We start from the raw sequence: 19,719 nt of genomic DNA, 5'->3' as shown, positions 1-19,719 counted from the left end.
TCGTCTGGTCTCTCTCTCTCGCAGATCAAGCTGTTCCCCTCGCTGCTCCCCCTAGAGGCCTGGAGACTGTTTTCTGTTGCATTATTTTGGGGCAGCATGTTTGCCGTTAATATATTTATTTTGGCTCTTTGTAGTATATTTCCATTTTCATTTCCCTTGTCTTACTTGCTCAGTTTTTGTTTTGTGTTTTTGAATTGGCGTCATTTGTGAAGCTGCCGGACATTTCTCCATATGGGGATGTTTTCGGTCATTGTGGCGCACTTGCCCTTGTCAAACATGCTGCAACTTATTAAAGCACTCTGTTAAGGTTGGGGAAAGACTGTGTTGCAAGACAGATGGTGCTGACTTTTACAATATTTAACCAAAACCACAGTCTTTTCTTAACCTTGATCAGGAGCTGCAGTAGAACATAAGCCCAGCACACAAATCCTGGTCTCTGCTTTAAAGTTTTGTGCTTTGTATTTCCAACCATCCACCTCAATGTCCTCCCTACAACTGCTGCCTTGTAATCCAGGGAGTAACCACATATCCTCCAAAACATACTGAGCAAAGCAACTTAGTAGTATATAAATGTGTTCGATAGAAGACAGAGTCAGTGTGTGTGGCCAGTCCACCAGATAACCAGCAGCCCTCTCTAAAACATCCTGTTCTCCTTAGAATGGGGAGAGATGCAAAATATCACCACCACACGTGAACAGGTGGAGCTGCGAGGGCTGGAGAAGTTCACCAACTACAGTGTTCAGGTGCTGGCCTACACGCAAGCTGGAGACGGGGTCCGCAGCAACGTCTTGTATATCCAAACCCGCGAGGACCGTAAGTACACACGGAAAGAAACCCTGAAGAAAAAGATGTCAGCTTTTAACTTATGTGTTGATATATTTCAGTGCAGACAAATCCATCTGGGGGAATGAAGCATGAAGTATCCTTGCACAGTGTATGGGGTGATGGCTGAGGGGGAAGGGAGATGGAAGGGGGGATATAAAAAGAGTGCTGGGCTGTATCAAACCCATGACAAAAGCTCATTTATGCTGGGAAGCTCCATTAGCAGTGCTAATGAGAATTAAGAGGCTTTGGGTCCACAGCTCAGGGCTCAGGGAGGGCTGGCGGGAGACACTTGGGGGAGAGGAGGGGTGCTCCCTCGGAGCATATACCATCCAGGAGTCAGCCGTCAGCCCAGGCCGCATCCTCTCCACCAGCCCTCTTGCCATAGGCACAGGGATTAACTCCTCTTGGATTAGAGAGAATTAATTTTCTGTTTACACCATTGGAGGCGGGATTACAGCCAGATCCATGTCTCTTTACAGAGCAGGGGAGGAGGAGGGGCCTTGGGGTTGAAGATGGAGAGATAGAAAGGTGATCACAAACGTAATAGAAATGTCGCTACCAAGAATTTAATTTTCAGACTTACAGACTTACATTCTTAGCCCTTTACTGTGACACTCTCTGATTGGCACAGTGGTGCATAATATATTCACGTGTGTGGGGATGCTCGCTCAGCACCATTGTACCTCGACTCCTCGTCATCACGCAGGCTGAGCAGCAGACTGTCTGCCTGTCTGTCTGTTTGTCTGGATGTCAGTCCTGGGCAGATTTTGGGCACCAGATGGGACTTAACTCTTCCCCCTCCCACTGCCACTCCTCCTTTGACATGGAGGTCCAGTTATGATAATGATGACTGCCTCATCTGCCCCTCCCCAACACCACCGCCATCATCACTCCCCCAGGAACTGCACCTATCATTCTCGCCATTCTTTCATCCCCGCCTCCCTCTTTTAAAACCTCCCTCGCTACATCTATCCTTTTAGAGTTTGTTTTTATCCCTGCTCATGTAATGTGCCGGATGGAGGAGTGTAAGGGCATGGGCTGGGTGAAAGACTGGATCAGGGGGCCTCACATAGAAGAGAAAGAGGAGTTGGGGGTTGGATGTGGAGAGCTGGGTCTTACACTGTGGTAACCACCTTCTGTAGAGCCCAGATGAGGCCCACTGTCAGGAGCAAGTCATATTTATAGCGGGGGCTGAATAGGCTTGACACTGTGAACCTCATACTGTAAAGCCAATGCGACAAAAGCATTATTGTTCACCTTTCACAGCATCCAGTGTCCTGATGTGTGTGTGCATGTTTTTTTGAGATGAGAGTATTAAGTGGTGTCCAGTGTCAGGCTTAAGTGGCTAGCAGAGGATCAGACGCTAGTGTCTAATCTGTTTGTGGTTTGAGAGTTAAGAGAATGCTGGGTGTCACAAAGTCAGAACTGCTGACCAGTGTCTGAATGAACATATGTCACCACCACTGTCACCACCCAAAGGGAGTTCTTCCAAGTCCTCACAGAGCGGCTTAGTGCAGGATAAGACTAGCAATCTGCAAACAAGCCTGCTCACTTTAACAGGCATCCAACACCCAGCATGTGCACACACACACACACAAACACACACTGGAAGCACACGCATGCCCGCTTTGCTGATGTTTCTTTGTGTTTTCTACAGTTCCTGGTCCACCGGCTGGCATCAAGGCAGTTCCCTCCTCTCCAAGCAGTGTGGTCGTGTCCTGGTTGCCTCCTCACAAACCAAACGGTGTTATTCGCAAGTACACCATCTACTGCTCCAGTCCGGGGTCTGGGCAGCCGGTAAGTCCTTCCTCTGTGGGTGTGGCTCATCGGGGGCCAGTAGGAAATGGTCCAGGTGATTGAGACACAAGGAATTTGTGATAAAAATCTTCCAATTGAAATAATTAATTTGTAACCACTATTGTTAATTGAACCCGAGTGTGTATGTGTGTGTGTATCTTTGCGAGTGTCTCTCTTTCACCGTGTTTGCACCATCGCTTTATTTCCTGCCCTCCCAGATGAACAGATGAGGTTGTCTTGGCAACGTGATGAGACGTAGATATGCAAATGAAGCAGAGAACAAGCTCACACATGCACACTGCCGCATCAGAAACACACACACACACACACACACACACACACACATGCAGACATCACATTTCAACATTTTCTATTTATACACGCGTGTGCGGCATTTCAGTTGTGGTTAGATCATGTGCACACAAACACCAGCACACAGTGAAATCTGATATCAGGATAGAATCTCACTTTCTTATTATTCACAAATACTCCTCCCTCTCTGTGCATGAGTGCCATGTAAATGAGCACAGGCAGGGAGGAGAGGGGGGAGGGAGGGAGGAAAGGAGGTTGGGAGAGAGAGAAAGAGAAACACCATTAGAGGAAGGGAGAGACCAAGGGGGAAACGAGGGGAAAAAAGAGAGAGATGAGGGGAGAGGAAGAGGGGGAGACAGGCTAGGAAGAAGGGAGGAGCAGAGGAGGGTATCAGTCACATCGAGATGAGAGTGCTTTTGTCCGTCTTTTCATTATCTCCCTGTATCACTCCCTGGATCACCACAACACCGCCGCTATGCTGGAGGAATGTTCGAACGCACCCCCTACACACACACACACACTCGCACACATCCTCCCTCCCTCTGTCCCTCCATCCTCTCCTCATCACTGAGCTAGACAGAGGGGGATAGAGGGAAAGGGGGAAAAGCAAATGGTGAAGGAACTGAAGATGAACACTGAGAGATGAACAGATTAAAGAGATAGAACAGAGGATCGACTTGAGAGAGAACAGTGCTTTTGTGTGCGTGTTGGCGTGTGTGTGTGTTTGTGTGCCTGCAGGTGTATGCGTGAATATTTTCTCAAAGATGTGTTTATAGGAAAAATATCCACAGGAACACATAATTTAGAGATTAGATTTTCTTAACCCAGTGAATAAATCAGCCTATATGAGGTGAAATCATTTGTGTCCACAGTGTTGGACCAGTGTGATCTGCTCTATTCTGTCTTGTTCCAAAAAACTAAACAATGCAACAAAAGGGGAGCTTTTATTTCAGTTTTTATCTTACAAATTTTCTCAATTAATCCAACAGTTCTGAAACACTGTCTCCAAACATTAAAAGCAATGATTTATTTCTACTGTGTAGCACAACACCTGATGTGTCCTGCAAAAGGCCGTCACTCACTCAAAACATTTAACACGTGTGTGTCAGAGGGAAGTCAGTTCATTTTTCGCCTGCTTCAGGATTAAAACCAGTAATTATCTGAGTTCAGTTTTCAAAGCACTGAGTTCACAGGACAGTCTCCATGAACACAGAGGTGGAGTCCATACAGAGGTCAGCAGTCATAGCTGAGGAAGGCCTTCACTGTCAACATGCTCCCCTTCCAGAAACCAAAAAGAAATTATGAAACATCTAAATGTTTAAATTCAATTTTGGCAGTGTTGCAGATTGTAGGGAAAATGAATGTTTGAGGTAAACCAAAGACAGCAATTCATTTTAAACTCAAGAAATAGAAAAGCTTTAAGGAATCCAGTATGTATAAATAGAAAAAGAGTCTACATGAAAATACAGTAATGGGTAACTGTCAATATGACAAACAGGAATCTCACATGCAATCTTCTTTTTAAAAATCCCTATTTACTCTTTTCTATGTTCCTGTTGATTACCAGCAGAGATGGGCATAAATACATCAAAATGTATTTTAATACAAAATACAAAATACCCCTCAAATAAATGTACAAAATAAAACACATGTATTTTGTATTTTCAAATACAGAAAATACTTTATTTCTTTTTCTTTTTATCAGCAACCTGCAGCTCTATAGGTCACTCTGTTGATTGGTCGGTCCACAAAGCTTTTTGTGAATAATTCAAAAAGTCCTTGACCAAAACTGCTCAAAATTTGCACACTGCAACTAGAGACCATGAGTAACTATACCAGAAAGAATGCCCACGATTCGTCTGTAGGTGGCGCTATACTAACAGATTCAAATCTTTTTGTGAATAACTCAAAATGTACATGCTGCAATTAGAGACCACGAGTAACTATGCCAGAAAGAGCAATTATGATAATGGCGTGATAGTAGCAAATTTGGTCGCAGCTATTGACAATTTGTGCTTGTTTTCTCACAGTTTGGTGTAGCAGAGTATTCAGGTTTGGGCTATCGCTAGCTTGATATTATAACTATCATCACCATGTTTATTGTTATACAATAGGCTATGTAGCCAGACCCAGACATAAGGTCAAGGTCAAGGTCACATTTATTTCTATAGCACATTTAAAAAGACGTAAGTCACCAAAGTGCTTTACAAGAACACTGTGAAAATTACAGTACCACACAAATAGATATATACATAGATACATAAATCATACAGCAAGCCAGCTGACATCTGTCACACTCAGATGAAATATTTACCTTGACAGACAATCTGTTGAACTTGGAAGACGTGAGCAGCAAGGTAGTCTACTGGTAGTGTGGCTCCATCCACGTCTGCTGTCTAACTTGGAGCCTTTGGAGCCCTGTGTTCAACTTTTTCCAAATGAAAAAGAGAGAACAAAGCTCGGGACATGTAGGCTACCCTAAAATATTATTTATTGATTCAGATTTAGATTCAGACAAATTTATTGATCCCATGTGAGGCAGTTCATTTGTAGCATACTCATCCCAATCATCAACCACAACAACATACAGTTTCTTTTTTTTTTTCAACAATATCTTTATTGAATTTTCCAAATTTAGAAAACAAGACAAAACAAAAGGCCAACAAAGTGACACAAATGAGACAGTGTGTTAACATACAGGTCCTTGTAGGACGGGGACATTCAGTGAAACAAAAATATTAAACCCTTTACACACATATGGTCACTATAACAGTGCAAACAAAATGGGACAGAAGAAAAAAACAAAACAAAACAAAAAAAACAAACAAACAGAAAAACAAACAAAAAATGGCGGTTAATAACATACAATTTCTTACGTTATGTTGTTATGCACAGTCCAATGAAGGTCACATTGAAAAAACATTCAGATAAAGATATTAAAAAAAAAAAAGTAAAAAAATATTGTTGCATCCAATATTATAAGAATGTGTAGCCTGTTATTTTTGTTTTTTGATTCATGGAGAAAGTATTTTGAGTATTTTAAATACAAAATTACTCCACTCAAAAGTGTTTTGTTACAAATTACATTTGCTTTTTATCGGCCTCATCAAATACAAATTACAAAATACTCAAATGTAACTGAAATATGAATTTTAAATACAAGTAATAGAAGTACTGCCCATCCCTGAGGTTCTACACACTGGGCAAGTCAGATCATTTTATGGAGAAAATAGAGGGTGCTGCGCTGGGTCAAGAAACTGTGTTTGTAAAAGTAAAAAGTCAGGTGCTCTTCAAGGACAGGGCAGGTAATGACTGTCCAGCGTACATTAAGTAGAAGTCCATGGTATAGCTTGGCAGTCTGAAAAAGCATTTTTGTGAGACGGCTTAATAAGTAAAGATCCAATGTAATACATGGATGACTGAGTCTTCATTAGGGTATAAAATGTGCTGGGGACAGGTGTTCAATCTAAAACTCATCAAGAGGTCATGTGACATGTGTTACATGGTATGTCATAGTGCCCAATTGAAACACATGACAGTGAAAAAGAGAAAATGTTAATATGTGGTGTAACTGACTGAACAACAGAGGAGCAGAACGTCTGCTACTATGTATGCGAGCCAGTCAGGCTGTTTAAGTCGAAACACGTTGGTCATCCATGTATTAAAGAAGGATTTTACTTACAGTCAGACTGCCAATCTGTTCTGTGGACCTTTACATTAAGTAAGGACAGTCATTGTTGTTTGTTTTATCTTGAAGCAGGGAAGCTGTGCTGCTATGTTAATCTATAGAATTTAAAATGACCAGTTAAAATGTCAAAGAAAAAAGATATACTGGCAGACGTGAAATGAGAGTGTCTTTCTGTACCTGTAGCCTTAGTGTGCCTGTGTTGAACACTGAATCTAATAGGAATGATTTATTTGTTGCACTGCATGCTCTTTGTAATGTCTGATGCAGTTTGTGGTGTTTCCTTCTTTATTTAAAGTTGTTTTGTTTGTTTGCTCTGTGAACAAGACAAATGTCATATTTTTTTCTGATGCTAAAGTTCAATGAAATCGTTTCAGATGTGTAACCTGTAACACTTGTTTTTGAGTTTCTGTCACAAGAGCTGTCACAGAGCCTGCTGTGCCACTGGACTATCATCATTTGCTAACATGACCTTGCGTGCCCTCTGTCCCAGGCGCCCAGTGAGTACGAAGCCAACCCGGAGATGCTATTCTACCGTATCACGCACCTCACCCGTGGCAAACAATACCACATCTGGGCTGCAGCCGTGACAACTGCCGGCAGAGGCAACATCAGCTCAAAGGTCACGGTGGAGCCCGCTGGGAAAGGTGGGTCCTCCCGGTGAACCTGTAGTGTGGAGGGGTGTTAAGAGATTTCTGTAAAGGTTATGAGGGAGAACGCTCGAAAGATGGCTATGAAGTGGCGACATGATCTCCTATACACAGATCACTTTCATCACTCTGCTTCTATCTCTGTCTGCTCTCTCTGTTATTGATTGACAGCCGTAGTATTGATCGAGTAGCGGCTATGTTGCAAGGAACGCTGTTGTTAATTATGTGGTGATGAACAGGGCCTATCCAGTAAAATGACCCTTGGGGAGAGAGGTAGCAGGCGAGAATCAATAGAGGGGAGGATCTGTGGAGAAAAGATAGACTGAAACTAAGAGGTTAGAGGAGGGGCCACACTAAAACACTGAGCTACAGCTTTTTATTCACTCAGCAGTGAGTAAAGGTCTCTCCCCTCAGGCAATGGGGCCACTCATTCAGAGGCAGGCGGTTAGACATCTGAAAGTATGAATAAAGACAGTTTTCTGAAGATGATGCTGTGGCAGTTTTTGTTTTTTGTCGGTACAACTGTGTGTCAGAGTGTGTGTCAGAGTGTGTGTCACATATTCAATTTTAATCGCTTTATTTCTGTGTACAGTCCCGGCTAAGATCCTGTCCTTTGGGGGCACGGTGACCACACCCTGGATGAAGGAAGTGCGTCTGCCCTGCAGCTCAGTTGGAGAGCCGGCCCCCACAATTAAATGGACCAAAGACAGGTCAGAGCTCATCTTATATCGCTTATATGTCAGCGTCATGACTGATAGTGCTGCCTGTGAGAGAAAAATAACTTGGATGAGATTAACATCTGTAACCTGTCTGTACTGCGTCAGTGAGGACTCTGCCATCCCGGTGACGGCTGACAGTCAAAGGCAGATCTTATCCAACGGCACACTGGTGCTACGTTCAGTCAAAGCAGAGGATTCTGGGTACTACACCTGTACAGCCACGAACACCCTGGGCTTTGACACCATCATAGTCAATCTGGTGGTGCAAGGTAAGACGAAACAGAAGATGCATTTGAGTGACCAGTGTGTTTGCTTCGTTCCCATTCTGTTGCTGAGTTACTGTCGCTGTGTGTTCGTTCAGTTCCCCCCGATCAGCCTCGTCTGACCGTCTCCACTACCTCCACCTCCTCCATCACCCTGGCTTGGATCCCTGGGGACAATGGGGGAAGCTCCATCAGAGGTAAGACCCTCTGTGAATGGAGAAACACCTGCCCACCTCGCAGGTGTCTCATGAAATATTCCTGAGCTTATAGCTGATTTTTTGATGCATCATTTTCATTGTACTTTAGTTGTACTAATACTGCAAACAGCAGTGTAAACAATGCTTCTCTGTAAACAGTAGCCAAAGTAGAGCTGATTGTAGCTGATTGCTGCCCCCTGGTGTCCAACAGACGTAGCAGCAGCAGCAGCAAAGATCCTCCTCAGTCTTAATTTCTTGGATTTACTGTAGTCGTTCTGAACGATTTGTGTCGTGTGATTCTGCAGGATTTGTGCTGCAGTATTCTGTGGACAACACAGAGGAATGGAGGGATGTGTTCATCAGCTCCAGTGAGCGCTCCTTCAGGCTGGACAACCTGCGCTGTGGAACCTGGTACAAGGTCAAGCTGGCCGCCAAGAACAGCGTGGGCTCAGGGCGCATCAGCGAGATCATTGAGGCTAAGACACACGGAAGAGGTGAGGGGCAGAAACTGAAGTGTTGTAGACATGACTGAAGCAGGAGACAAGTGAATAGACTATAACTCTGGTTGCTCAAAACAGATTGAAATGCTTTCGCTAATTTCACTCAATGGTTTCACTCACATTCAGATCAAGATCAGGATTCATACCAGGAATAAAACTAAATCTAAGTTTGACCTTTCTCTGCTTAGTTTGACAAATCACATCTGGCTTCTGGTTTGCTTTGCTCCATCCTAAATAATGTTTTTGTTGCCTTAGAATGAGCTGTTTATGTCTACATACGGAGTGGGTCCTCATCCACAAAGACAAATGAAACACTGGCTCAAGACAGGGCAATTTCCATTTTTTGTGTTGTTACGCCCCACCCTTAGGCGGCCCTATGGGGCGAACAAAACTCCAAACACTGACCCAATAATAACCACATAAACACCTTTAAAACAATCACATTCATGGGACTAATCAGAATGAAAACAAGCAGACAAGACAACAAAAATCCCACGGTGAGAGGCAGCTGTCCCCACACCAGAGCTTCTCTCCTCTGCTGCTGGCACAGGAGCTCTTAAGCACCTTCTCCACGCCAGGTGTGCTGCACCTCGTTAGGTAATGCAGCACACCTGAGCAGATCTGCATGGAGGGAATAGGGACAGCAGCAAAGAACACATACACAGCTGTAACAGTAGCTATGTTTCCATCCAAAAGTGATTTGAATCATTGGGAAATCCGCATTAAAAGAAATATGAATCCTGTGTGTTTCTATTAAATGTACGGACTTTGGTGAAAACTACGAACTCGCACAAGTTTTCTGCAGAACCGGAAACAAAACAAGTCTCGCATTCTTCTTCTTCTACGTTTTCTGGTGGTTGGCAACCAGCTTGTAAATGCATTACCGCCTAGTAATGTAGTTTGAACATAACTGTTTCCATCCCCCGTTTTGCGAATCAACATTTTTTCAAATCAACCAAAACCCAGCTAAAGCGAGCGTATTTTAGTTTGTGCGAATCAGGGGATTTTAATTAAAATTTTGGCGTTTCCACCAAAATTTTCCGATGCGATACTTCTAGATGTGCATCTAACAGGCTGATGGAAACATGGCTAATGTCGACCACCGTAATTCTCCTGAACACTTGGCACACAGTAAAAAGTTAAGTTCTGCAGCCTCACCGCTAGATGCCACTAAATCATACAGACTCAACCTTTAAAGGTAAACTATGCAGGAACATCCTAGAGCAATGTACAGACTCACACAAAAGCAATCCCTCTCAATAATACTCACTAGAAGTGTGTGGCAGGGTATTGATCTGCAGAGACTCTGTCCTGTGCCTGTATTTCCTTATTCTGCTGTGTCTCTGGCCACAGTGTGCAGGTGAGGTCGGGGCTTTATAAAAAGAAAGCGACCAGGTGCCAGGCCGTAAACAGCATGCGTCGTAGAGGAAGCCACAAAAATCGTGGTCACAGCACCAAAACAAAAGTGACTCTGGGGTTGGCTGTTATTTTGACTTTCACTGGTGACACTGTACACACACAGTGACAGACAGTTCCTGCACAGTATACCTTCAAAACTTGCCCCTTGCTGAAAGACACAAATGTCTCCAGAGTGTTGCTGTCATGCAGTGAGATGAAATTAGATAAAACGTCAGTCTCTACGTGGAAATATTCAGAATCAATAATGCAACAAGCTGGGACACTCAGTGTTCTTTTGTTACGCTGCATAACACTAAAAAACTCCACTGTGACTTTGTATTTAGGAACCCCGCAAAAAATACAATTAAATGTGAAATAGCACTGATGGTATATTCCTCCCAGATGTTAATATGATAATAAATACATACAGACATGTTTCCTTTGTTGGCGTTACCAACCTCTTTCTAACCTCCTGTTGGTCTGTGTCTTCTGTTCCTCTCCTCTCCACAGAGCCAGTGTTCAATAAAGATCAGCCGCTGCTCACTCACATCAACTCCACTCATGCGGGGCTCAACCTGCAGGGCTGGACCAGCGGTGGCTGCCCCATCACCGACATGATGCTGGACTTCAGGCCCAAAGGTACCTGGGCCTGGCAGAGCCTCAAGGCCAACTCTACCACTCAGCTCTTCCTCAGTGAGCTGCGCGAGGCCACCTGGTATGAGCTCAAAATGAAGGCATGCAACAGTGCTGGGTGTGGCAACCAGAGCTCCCAGTTTGCCACCACCGACTATGACGGCAGTAAGTTCATCCTACATCTTTTTCTATCTGAGTGCTTCTCGTGCTGAAATTTCTGTACTTAATATTTCCCTCTGTCTTGTGTCCCTCCACAGGTACAATCCCTCCCATTAAATCAGCTCGTGGAGAAGGGGATGATGTGAAGAAGCTGTTCTCCATCGGCTCTCCCGTCATCCTGGTTACTCTGGGTGTTGCTCTGCTCTTCATTATCCGCAAGAAACGCAAGGAGAAGAGGCTTAAACGACTTAGAGGTAAGAGACAGAAAGTGAGAGTTCAGAGGGAGATCAGCATTATTGTGTGTAATGGATTAATGTAACATTGAGTGACAAGTTGAAACGATTATCTCCAGAGCCAACTATGATCTAATTAAGATATTGTCTTCTTATAGATGCTAAGAGCCTCGCTGAGATGCTTATCAGGTAAGAGCCGGCGTTTATGGCCTGAGTTTTTATGTCTGCTGTGTAGAAGAAGTAATACTTAACTTAAGTTAACCTCATACATTTTTGGAGACTTTATCTGTCATTTCCATGTGTGTGTGCAGCAAGAACAATCGCAGTATTGACACTCCAGTGAAGGGCCCTCCTCAAGGACCAAGGCTGCACATTGACATCCCACGTGTTCAGTTACTCATTGAGGACAAGGAAGGCATCAAACAGATAGGCATGTGGCTGCTCTCAACTGCAACACTCATCATTTATTAGTGTCATTTTCTAGTATCTTATATTAACTGTCATGTCATCATCGTTTACCTGCAACAGGGGAGGACAAGGCAGCAGTGCCAGTGACAGACACGGAGTTCAGCCAATCGGTGAATCCGCAGAACTTCTGTACAGGCGTGTCTCTGCACCACCAAGCCCTTATCCAGAACTCGGGGCCCTTGATTGACATGTCAGACATCCGCCCAGGCACAAGTGAGTTTGTTTTTCTTTTTAAATAAAAGATTCAGAGTATCTGTTTGCACCTGGGCAGCTTATTATGGATCCCACTGCGTGCTGTGATCGGAGGTGTTTTTAAGGTTTAGGGCAAAGAGGTCATGGTTAGAGCTACTACTAGCCAATCGTGGATATTCTCGGGGAGTAAAGTGGTACATTTATGAGAAAAAATTCACAAATGCACTGCCAGAAATTCAGGTGACATAGTATAAAGAGACACAGTCCGTGGAGAGAGTAAGACGTGGTGGACAAATGGGTCAAACACAAGACTTTGACACAGGAGACTGGGGTTAGAGTCAACGTTGGCTTTGATTTTTAAACTTAGTTGACTTATTCATTTCAGTTTTTAGGATATACAAATCTGCTGATTGCACACTGTGTACATTTAATTTAACAGAATAGCTGAGGAAACCTGTTAACATCATATTTCGACGTTGCTCAGTGTAAATAGCATTGATGCTAATAGTCATAAAGTCTCTCTTAAAGTGACAGAACATGACGTCTGTTGAGCAGGTGAAAGCTTTGATCTCCTATTGAACTGAACTTCATCCACTTCAGTCAGTGAAGACAGTATCTAGTCCTCTTGATAATCAATACATGGATACACAGTGTTTGTACCGCCACGCCGTTCTCTGATCACTGTAACCTCTCTCAGATCCCGTGTCCAGGAAGAGTATAAAATCAGCCCACAGCTCCAGGAACAGATATTCCAGCCAGTGGACGCTGAGCCGCCCCAGTCAGAGCCAGTCGACGGCCTCGGCACGAACTCTGACCTCCGACTGGCGGACGATGGGCTCGCATGGCATCACCGCCACTGAGAGCGACAGCTACAGCGCCAGCCTGTCGCAAGACACAGGTGGGTCAATCCCACCCTCTGCCACTGACACAGTGATGCGGCTACACTTTGTGCTACTAATGCGATTATGTCATTTCCAGTTTTTACACCAAGAAGTGGCTCTTTTATGAATATATCTGAAATGTCTTTAGTGTTTTTTAATCAAATTTAAGACCTCTGGAGACAAATGAATGGTATATACCACATAATATGCAATTTAAAGAAAGTATTGAACAGAAATCTTCACCTAATGCTGCCCTTCAAAATCACTTGACTTCATTATTTCTATATCCATGTTAACACATGGACACAAGCAGATAGCAAAATGATTCTGCAACAATAATATCATTGTACAAATAAATAAAAGATGACTTAAAGAATGACAGTTTCCCACTCACCAGAATTCAGAAGCCATATTTAACTTTCAACCAAATGTTTCTCTAAGATGATACATATTTCCAGTGACACCAAAGGTTTGTGTCTGTACATCATCCTTTTCTAAAATAATTAAAAACAAATAAAAAATATATTTTTAAAATCAATCAAACCACCTGGAGGCCAATGTAAGGAAACAGAACACCTGACTCATACGAGCTTTTATCTGACAGCTGAGGAAATTATTTCTTGTCTTTCCAGATAAGGGTCGAAACAGCATGGTGTCGACGGAGAGCGCCTCCTCCACTTATGAGGAGCTGGCGAGGGCCTACGAGCACGCCAAGCTGGAGGAGCACCTGCAGCACGCCAAGTTCACCATCACAGAGTGTTTCATCTCCGATAGTTCATCTGACCAAATGACCACAGGTACCAATGACCCGGCAGACAGCATGACCTCGCTCAGCACGCCGTCTGAACCAGGCATCTGCCGCTTCACTGCCTCACCGCCCAAACCGCAGGACTATGACCGCGGTAAAAATGTGGCAGTGCCCATTCCCCACCGCGCTAACAAAAGTAAGTACAACAAGATTCAGATGAGCTGATTTTTCTTGATGTAGCGCCTTTGATAACGCAGTGTGCACTCAATTCAGCTGCTGTACTCCATACTGTTGAAGTAAAGACACTCATATAGACCGCAGGTTCTTGCGTCTTCTGCCTATGTACTGTTACCCAGAGATACCCTGAAACAAGGGACAAAGGACAGTAAAGTTTTATTCCAAAAAATGACAAAGACAATGCTGGAATAGAAGCCAAAGTGATTTCAACAAATAAATACGAATACATAGTGGGAAAATACTGGACTCTGTGGGAGGAAGTGATAGTTACACAATAATTAAGCAGAAGAAGAAGCAAGGAGTCATGTTTGTTGGCTGGTATGTCTCCAAGGCGTAGTATTGCCACACACATGAAAAATCAAATCAAGACCACCAATGCTTGTGTCAGTGTGTAGGCATATAGGCACATGTATAGAAAAACGAACTTAAGTTTAAAAATATTTTCTTGCCTCTCAGGTGAATTCTGCAACCTTCCCCTCTATATGAAGACAGACCCATTCTTCCGCAAACAAGGGGAGCTGCATGACCCGTGCCCAGCTGTGCCACCGCGGGAAGCCTCAATCCGCAGCCTGACGCAGCGGGCGTATCACACCCAGGGCCGTCACAAGACTCTAGACCCTGCCAAGCAGCAGGTCCTGACGCTGGGCCATTCTGGGCTGGGCAGCTTGGGTGCGAGCTCAGGCACTGCCACCTTGCCCCAGAGGACTCTCACCATGCCCAGCTCCAACACTGCAGCGACAGCTTCCACTTCCAGCACGAGCAGCAACCCCACCAACAGTAACAAGGTGGGGGGCTCCAGAGACTCGCTGCTAGAGAGCAGCTCCTCTGCACTGGGGAGACTGCAGAAACAGAGTGTGGGGGCCTACTCCAAGTCATACACGCTGGTGTAGTCCGTTCTCTTGCACAGACTTGCATTGCTGTCCCGCTCCTCAGCCAGCCCCACTCTGGTGCTCTTCAGTCTGGGCCAGAAAGGGCATGCAACCATCTTTCTTTAAACCCAACTAATGGTGAACTGCCCAGCGTTCTGTCTAATTTTCCTCGGGATAGGTGTTCTCCCAGACAGAGACCCAGCTAACCCTACTTTCCATGTTCACCTGGGACTCTGTAAAAGAATTACTAACTCCAACTAACAGTTCCAGCCGGCTGGTGCTCAGCTCCGCTCAGTTCTCGCGGGAGAAGCGCAGCAAAAACCCAGGAAGCGATTCTGTGGTCATTCGGAAAATATTGACTATAATTGAAGAGCTAAAAGCTCTGTGTTTATGACGATGAAGACTACGATAGCCAGTATGAAGCTGTGTGGCCATCCTGTCTCTCATACGCACACGCATACTGTCCTCCATAGTTTGAGTATTATTGTCAATTTGCAGGACTTCCAGTTAAGTTCCCTATTCTTACTGTATCTTTCACCCTCTATGTGTCTCTTAAAGCCCCAAATAGCTATTGGCAGATTTTCTCTTAATGATGATCCCAAACGAAATGATTCAGGTTCTCCTCCAAGAAGACTCCTATCACATTAATCTTCTCCACACATCTCTCTCCAGCTGAACAGTGTCTAACTTTTCAAACAAATCATGACAACCCAAATGAACCAGCTATAAGTTCTCACATTACAAATAGAGAATATTTGGTATTATAAAGAATTTACATATATATTTCTATGTAGGTATATTATTGACATCTAAGTGAAATTATGACAAAGTATAAACTGTATGTACTACGACAGTGTAGTAGTATATACAGCAATTTAATGTTAATGTCAAATTTAAGAATGAGACAATCGCTCAATCATGAAATTTAAAAAAGAGAAATTTAAAAAGGTTGGACTAAAGAAAGAAAAAGTTTAGTATATATACGGGATGTTCTGTATGTTACTGTATGTAGACCGACTTAGCGAAGAGTGTTTCGCTCCTGTATGAACAGAGAGTGGCCCTTTCCAAAACCCATGTTGAGATGGGAGAAGCAAGATAGGCTACTTAGTTTCAGTTTCAGTTCCTGAAAAAGGCAGGCTGGGTGAGCAAATAAAACCTCCCTGGTTTGAATGCCTACTTTGCTGTGGGTGTTCAGTGGAAACAATCATGGCAGAAAGCCTCCTGTAATATTATTTAAGTCTGCTCAGGAGACTATAAGCTCTTTGACTCTATTAAGCTTGTCAAGAGCCTGAGTGGTTGGTAAATACAGTGACATTAAAAAACCAAGTCAGTGTCACAGAGGAACATTAAATAAGTTTTATGCTGGGAGGAGGGTCGGTGCGAGGCAGCTGCAGACTTGAATTATGATACAGAATTAAGGCTTCACTAACACATCCTGCCAACTTCCCAGCCTGCCTCGGTGTCACCCGGCCAATCTTCGCTCTTCAAGGAAACAGATAACTAGCTGAAGGAATCCCAGTCTTGATGTGAATGAAGTAAAATAATATAATGTTGAGCGATGTTATATGTCAGGGAGTTCAGTTTTGAAAATTCAACCCAACTGCCAGAGAAAAATGTTGGCACTGTATGTTCCTGCAAACCACGGGTGCGTTTCATTTGCACGATACAGTGAAACTTTATGTTTCAACAACGCTGTGGCTGATGTGCGGTTACGTTTAGGCACAAACACCACTTGGTTATGATTAGGAAAAGATTATGATTTGGCTTAAACTAACGCTTGTGGGGGCACAATTCCTGCTAGACAAGCAGTGATGTCACAGTGAAAATCAGCTGTCTTTATTGCCACTATCCCCGCTGGAAAAACAGTAACGGGTCGCCAGAAAACAACCACGTAGGAAACACAGCAATGACTCACTAAAAAACAACCTGTCTGGTTGTTGGTGAGTCTTGAACAATGGTCTGCAGCTTGGCAGGTGCCTCGCCTATAGGTGACTCTCCATCCGCTCTACCTCCAAGTGTCAAGGTCTGATACGATATGTATGAAACGTGCAAATGTAAAGTGTTCGTGGTGTGCAGAAACGTACAACGTCAACATTTTCTTCTGGTGAGTGGGCTGGAAAATTATATAATGTTCACTCAATTGATATCTTTGTTGTTGCCCTGTCTGAAGTACTGTATATGTCCCGCTTTCTTTATCTCAGTACCCCTCCATTTTGCGATAATGTACATTCACACAAGAACCTATTGGAATGTGTTTCTGAAGCATCTCCATGATAGCGTTTTGTGGTTTATATTTATCCATTTGCTTTGTTTGTTTGTTTAGGGGAGGGGTTTCTGTTGGTCTTTTGATTTGATTCATAATTTTAAACATTTTATTTTGTTTGGTTTTTTTGTTTGTTTGTTTGTTTTGTTCCAGAGGCCAAACAGTACTGAGGTATGTGGCCTGTGGCTAAAACCAGTTCAGCCAAGTGAAATCAGGGACTCGTAGCTCTTTTGGTCACACAAACTGCTGTTGTGTATATACTGGACTGGAGTCGGTCTGTAAACCTGAAGCAGTCTGGCTCCCGTCCTTTGCCCCCATTCAGATAAATTAAAGTAAAATTCACCACCCTAAACATACTAGACCCGTCATCTCTCCTTTTGTCAGTGTTGTTTATAGATTAAGTCTTGTACATAAAACACAGTTTTGTATGAAGAGCTATTTTCGTCAGAATAAATCAGGGGACACATCAGGGTTGAATGCCCCAATTTCAAAATTGAAATAGTATCAAAAATAAAATATTTTACTTCTGAAATGGGCAAAAAACATTTTTCTTTCCCTTTATGTTTTTGATACTAATTTGTTGAATTTTTATTCTTTTTTAAAGGTCTTTTGATGTTGTCATTTGTCCTACTTTACTTTTTTATTATCATTATTTTGTATTTTGTTCATCCTCAGAAAATCATTGCATGCTTGCTAAAAGGGAAAAATTGAAGGAAAAAATGTATGAAAATCAAAAAGAAAACAAACAAAAAAAAATGTTGAGGGTATCCCAAACATTTGTTTGAGTTGCTTGTTATAGCAATTGCTTGTGTTCAAAAGTACATTTTCTATGAAAAGAAAGCAAAAACTAAAAAGATCATTCTAACACCTTGTGCAATAAAGCTATCTTTCATACGTCACGGCTTCTGTCATTCTCAACAGGTTTGTTGGCGTATCATCTGAACATGTTCGAATTGACGTTCATTTTGAAATATAATAATGAAGCGTTTCACGTGCAGCAGAACAGTTAAAAAGAATTCCCTAACATGTATGGAGCATCACTGGAGGTACTTGTTGTTAATACTCTGCTAATAATATTAAAATAAAATATAAAATACACAAATATTATGATATATGAGAGGGCGGCACGGTGGTGCAGTGGTAAGCACTGTCGCCTCCGTGGTTCGATCCCAGGAGAGCCCCTCTGTGTGGAGTTTGCATGTTCTCCCTGTGTCAGCGTGGGTTTCCTCCAGGTGCTCCAGCTTCCTCCCACAGTCCAAAGACATGCAGGTTAATTGGTGACTCTAAATTGTCCGTAGGTGTGAATGTGAGTGTGAATGGTTGTCTGTCTCTATGTGTCAGCCCTGTGATAGTCTGGTGACCTGTCCAGAGGATAAGCGGTTAGGAAAATGAATGGATGGATGATACATGAGAGTCCAATGAAAGCACATGATATGTGAAATTTAACGATGAAATGGGGCGTCAGTGGATTAGTGGATAGAGCAGGCGCCCCATGTACAATGCCCTTTCTCTCTCTCTCTCTCTCTCTCTCCCCCTTTCACACTTGACTTTCCTATCAATTAAAGGCAAAACTGCCCAAAAAAAACAGATTAAAAAACAAACAAACAATGAATTAATGTGTAAATGCGTCAGTCATACTAACTTGAATGGGTACTCCAGCCAGTTTCGGAGCTTGTGACAGGCAGTCCAACTTGATATTGTCCTTCATCAGACCCTCCTTGCCTCCACACTGGCTTTCTGTTATAAACTTGAAGTATCTTGCCAAAAATAAAATAACCCTGATGTCCTGGGGTATTTTCCAGACCTGACAATAGCTCTTCCAGAACTACATAAGTTATTACATAACTCTAATAGTACTCTTCATGACAAGGAAATTGATTGATACAGTAGGTACAGAAGAATGTGTATTGACTTCATGGGTCGCCCTTTAGATTACAGTCTGCAATTTACAGCATAATCCCAATTTATAGTGTAACTGGGTGCACCAGTACAGTATTTACTAATACACACATACAGAGAAGGGAAGAAGATATAAGGCGAGGGAATGAGGGGGTAGCAATCTGTAAACATATAAAGAATTTATACAGTAGGCATTTTTAACTATCAGGTACCTGTTCTAATATTTGGGGGGCACAGTATAAACATCACTGAGCAACAACGATGGATGTTTGGGGGGAGATGGGGTAATATAACTCACAGAGGATGTCAGACTCACGTTGGTAACTGACTATGTGCTCTCTTACTCTTGTGAGCACTTATTAATGAGACAACATCAATGAAAAGGCTAATTGCACTCAGTCTGAGTGATACGCCTCATTCAGTCAAATGTGTTGTGAGGAAACATCCCACATATCCATCCTCTCAGCCTGTGCTCAGTGTCATCTCTCTCATTCACTGCAGCGTTTGTCATTTCAGGCTGGAGAGTTGCTCAGTTCATAGTTGTATAAAGGGACAGTTCAACACTGGTATCAGTTCTGTTCAGATTGCTTTGGTGTGGTTTGGCCGTATAGATGTCTGCCTTCTCTTAAATATCCTCCTGATACGCAAACTATTGTTTGGCACACATTCTTTATTTCTTCTCGCTATTTTGGATCAGAGGTACTCAGTAAGTATAAAACTAGTCCCACTGTCCTCAAACGAGCACTTCCTAATTAACAGCGTCTTAGCTTATTACTGTTGCTAAAATTGGT

General features: G+C 43.1%; 1 protein-coding gene across 2 annotated transcripts in view; it reads left to right on the top strand.

Moving 5' to 3' along the window:
• Positions 1-17,922, top strand: part of LOC125897758 (Down syndrome cell adhesion molecule-like protein 1 homolog) — a 73,875-nt gene extending 55,953 nt beyond the window's left edge. For both annotated transcript variants that reach the window (XM_049591107.1, XM_049591106.1), the window contains exons 19-33: positions 658-813; positions 2,483-2,622; positions 7,113-7,266; positions 7,862-7,979; positions 8,094-8,257; positions 8,350-8,448; positions 8,754-8,942; positions 10,857-11,144; positions 11,237-11,392; positions 11,530-11,560; positions 11,683-11,801; positions 11,900-12,052; positions 12,729-12,929; positions 13,545-13,856; positions 14,354-17,922. In XM_049591107.1, coding sequence (XP_049447064.1) covers positions 658-813; positions 2,483-2,622; positions 7,113-7,266; positions 7,862-7,979; positions 8,094-8,257; positions 8,350-8,448; positions 8,754-8,942; positions 10,857-11,144; positions 11,237-11,392; positions 11,530-11,560; positions 11,683-11,801; positions 11,900-12,052; positions 12,729-12,929; positions 13,545-13,856; positions 14,354-14,787 — 2,714 coding nt within the window. In that variant the 3' untranslated portion in view covers positions 14,788-17,922. The remainder of the gene's footprint in view (positions 1-657; positions 814-2,482; positions 2,623-7,112; positions 7,267-7,861; positions 7,980-8,093; positions 8,258-8,349; positions 8,449-8,753; positions 8,943-10,856; positions 11,145-11,236; positions 11,393-11,529; positions 11,561-11,682; positions 11,802-11,899; positions 12,053-12,728; positions 12,930-13,544; positions 13,857-14,353) is intronic.
• The last annotated feature ends 1,797 nt before the right edge of the window (positions 17,923-19,719 follow it).

The sequence above is a fragment of the Epinephelus fuscoguttatus genome, linkage group LG12 (genome assembly GCF_011397635.1).
Source record: "Epinephelus fuscoguttatus linkage group LG12, E.fuscoguttatus.final_Chr_v1".
NCBI classification, from domain to species: domain Eukaryota; kingdom Metazoa; phylum Chordata; class Actinopteri; order Perciformes; family Serranidae; genus Epinephelus; species Epinephelus fuscoguttatus.
This window is presented reverse-complemented; position numbering and strand designations above follow the sequence as displayed.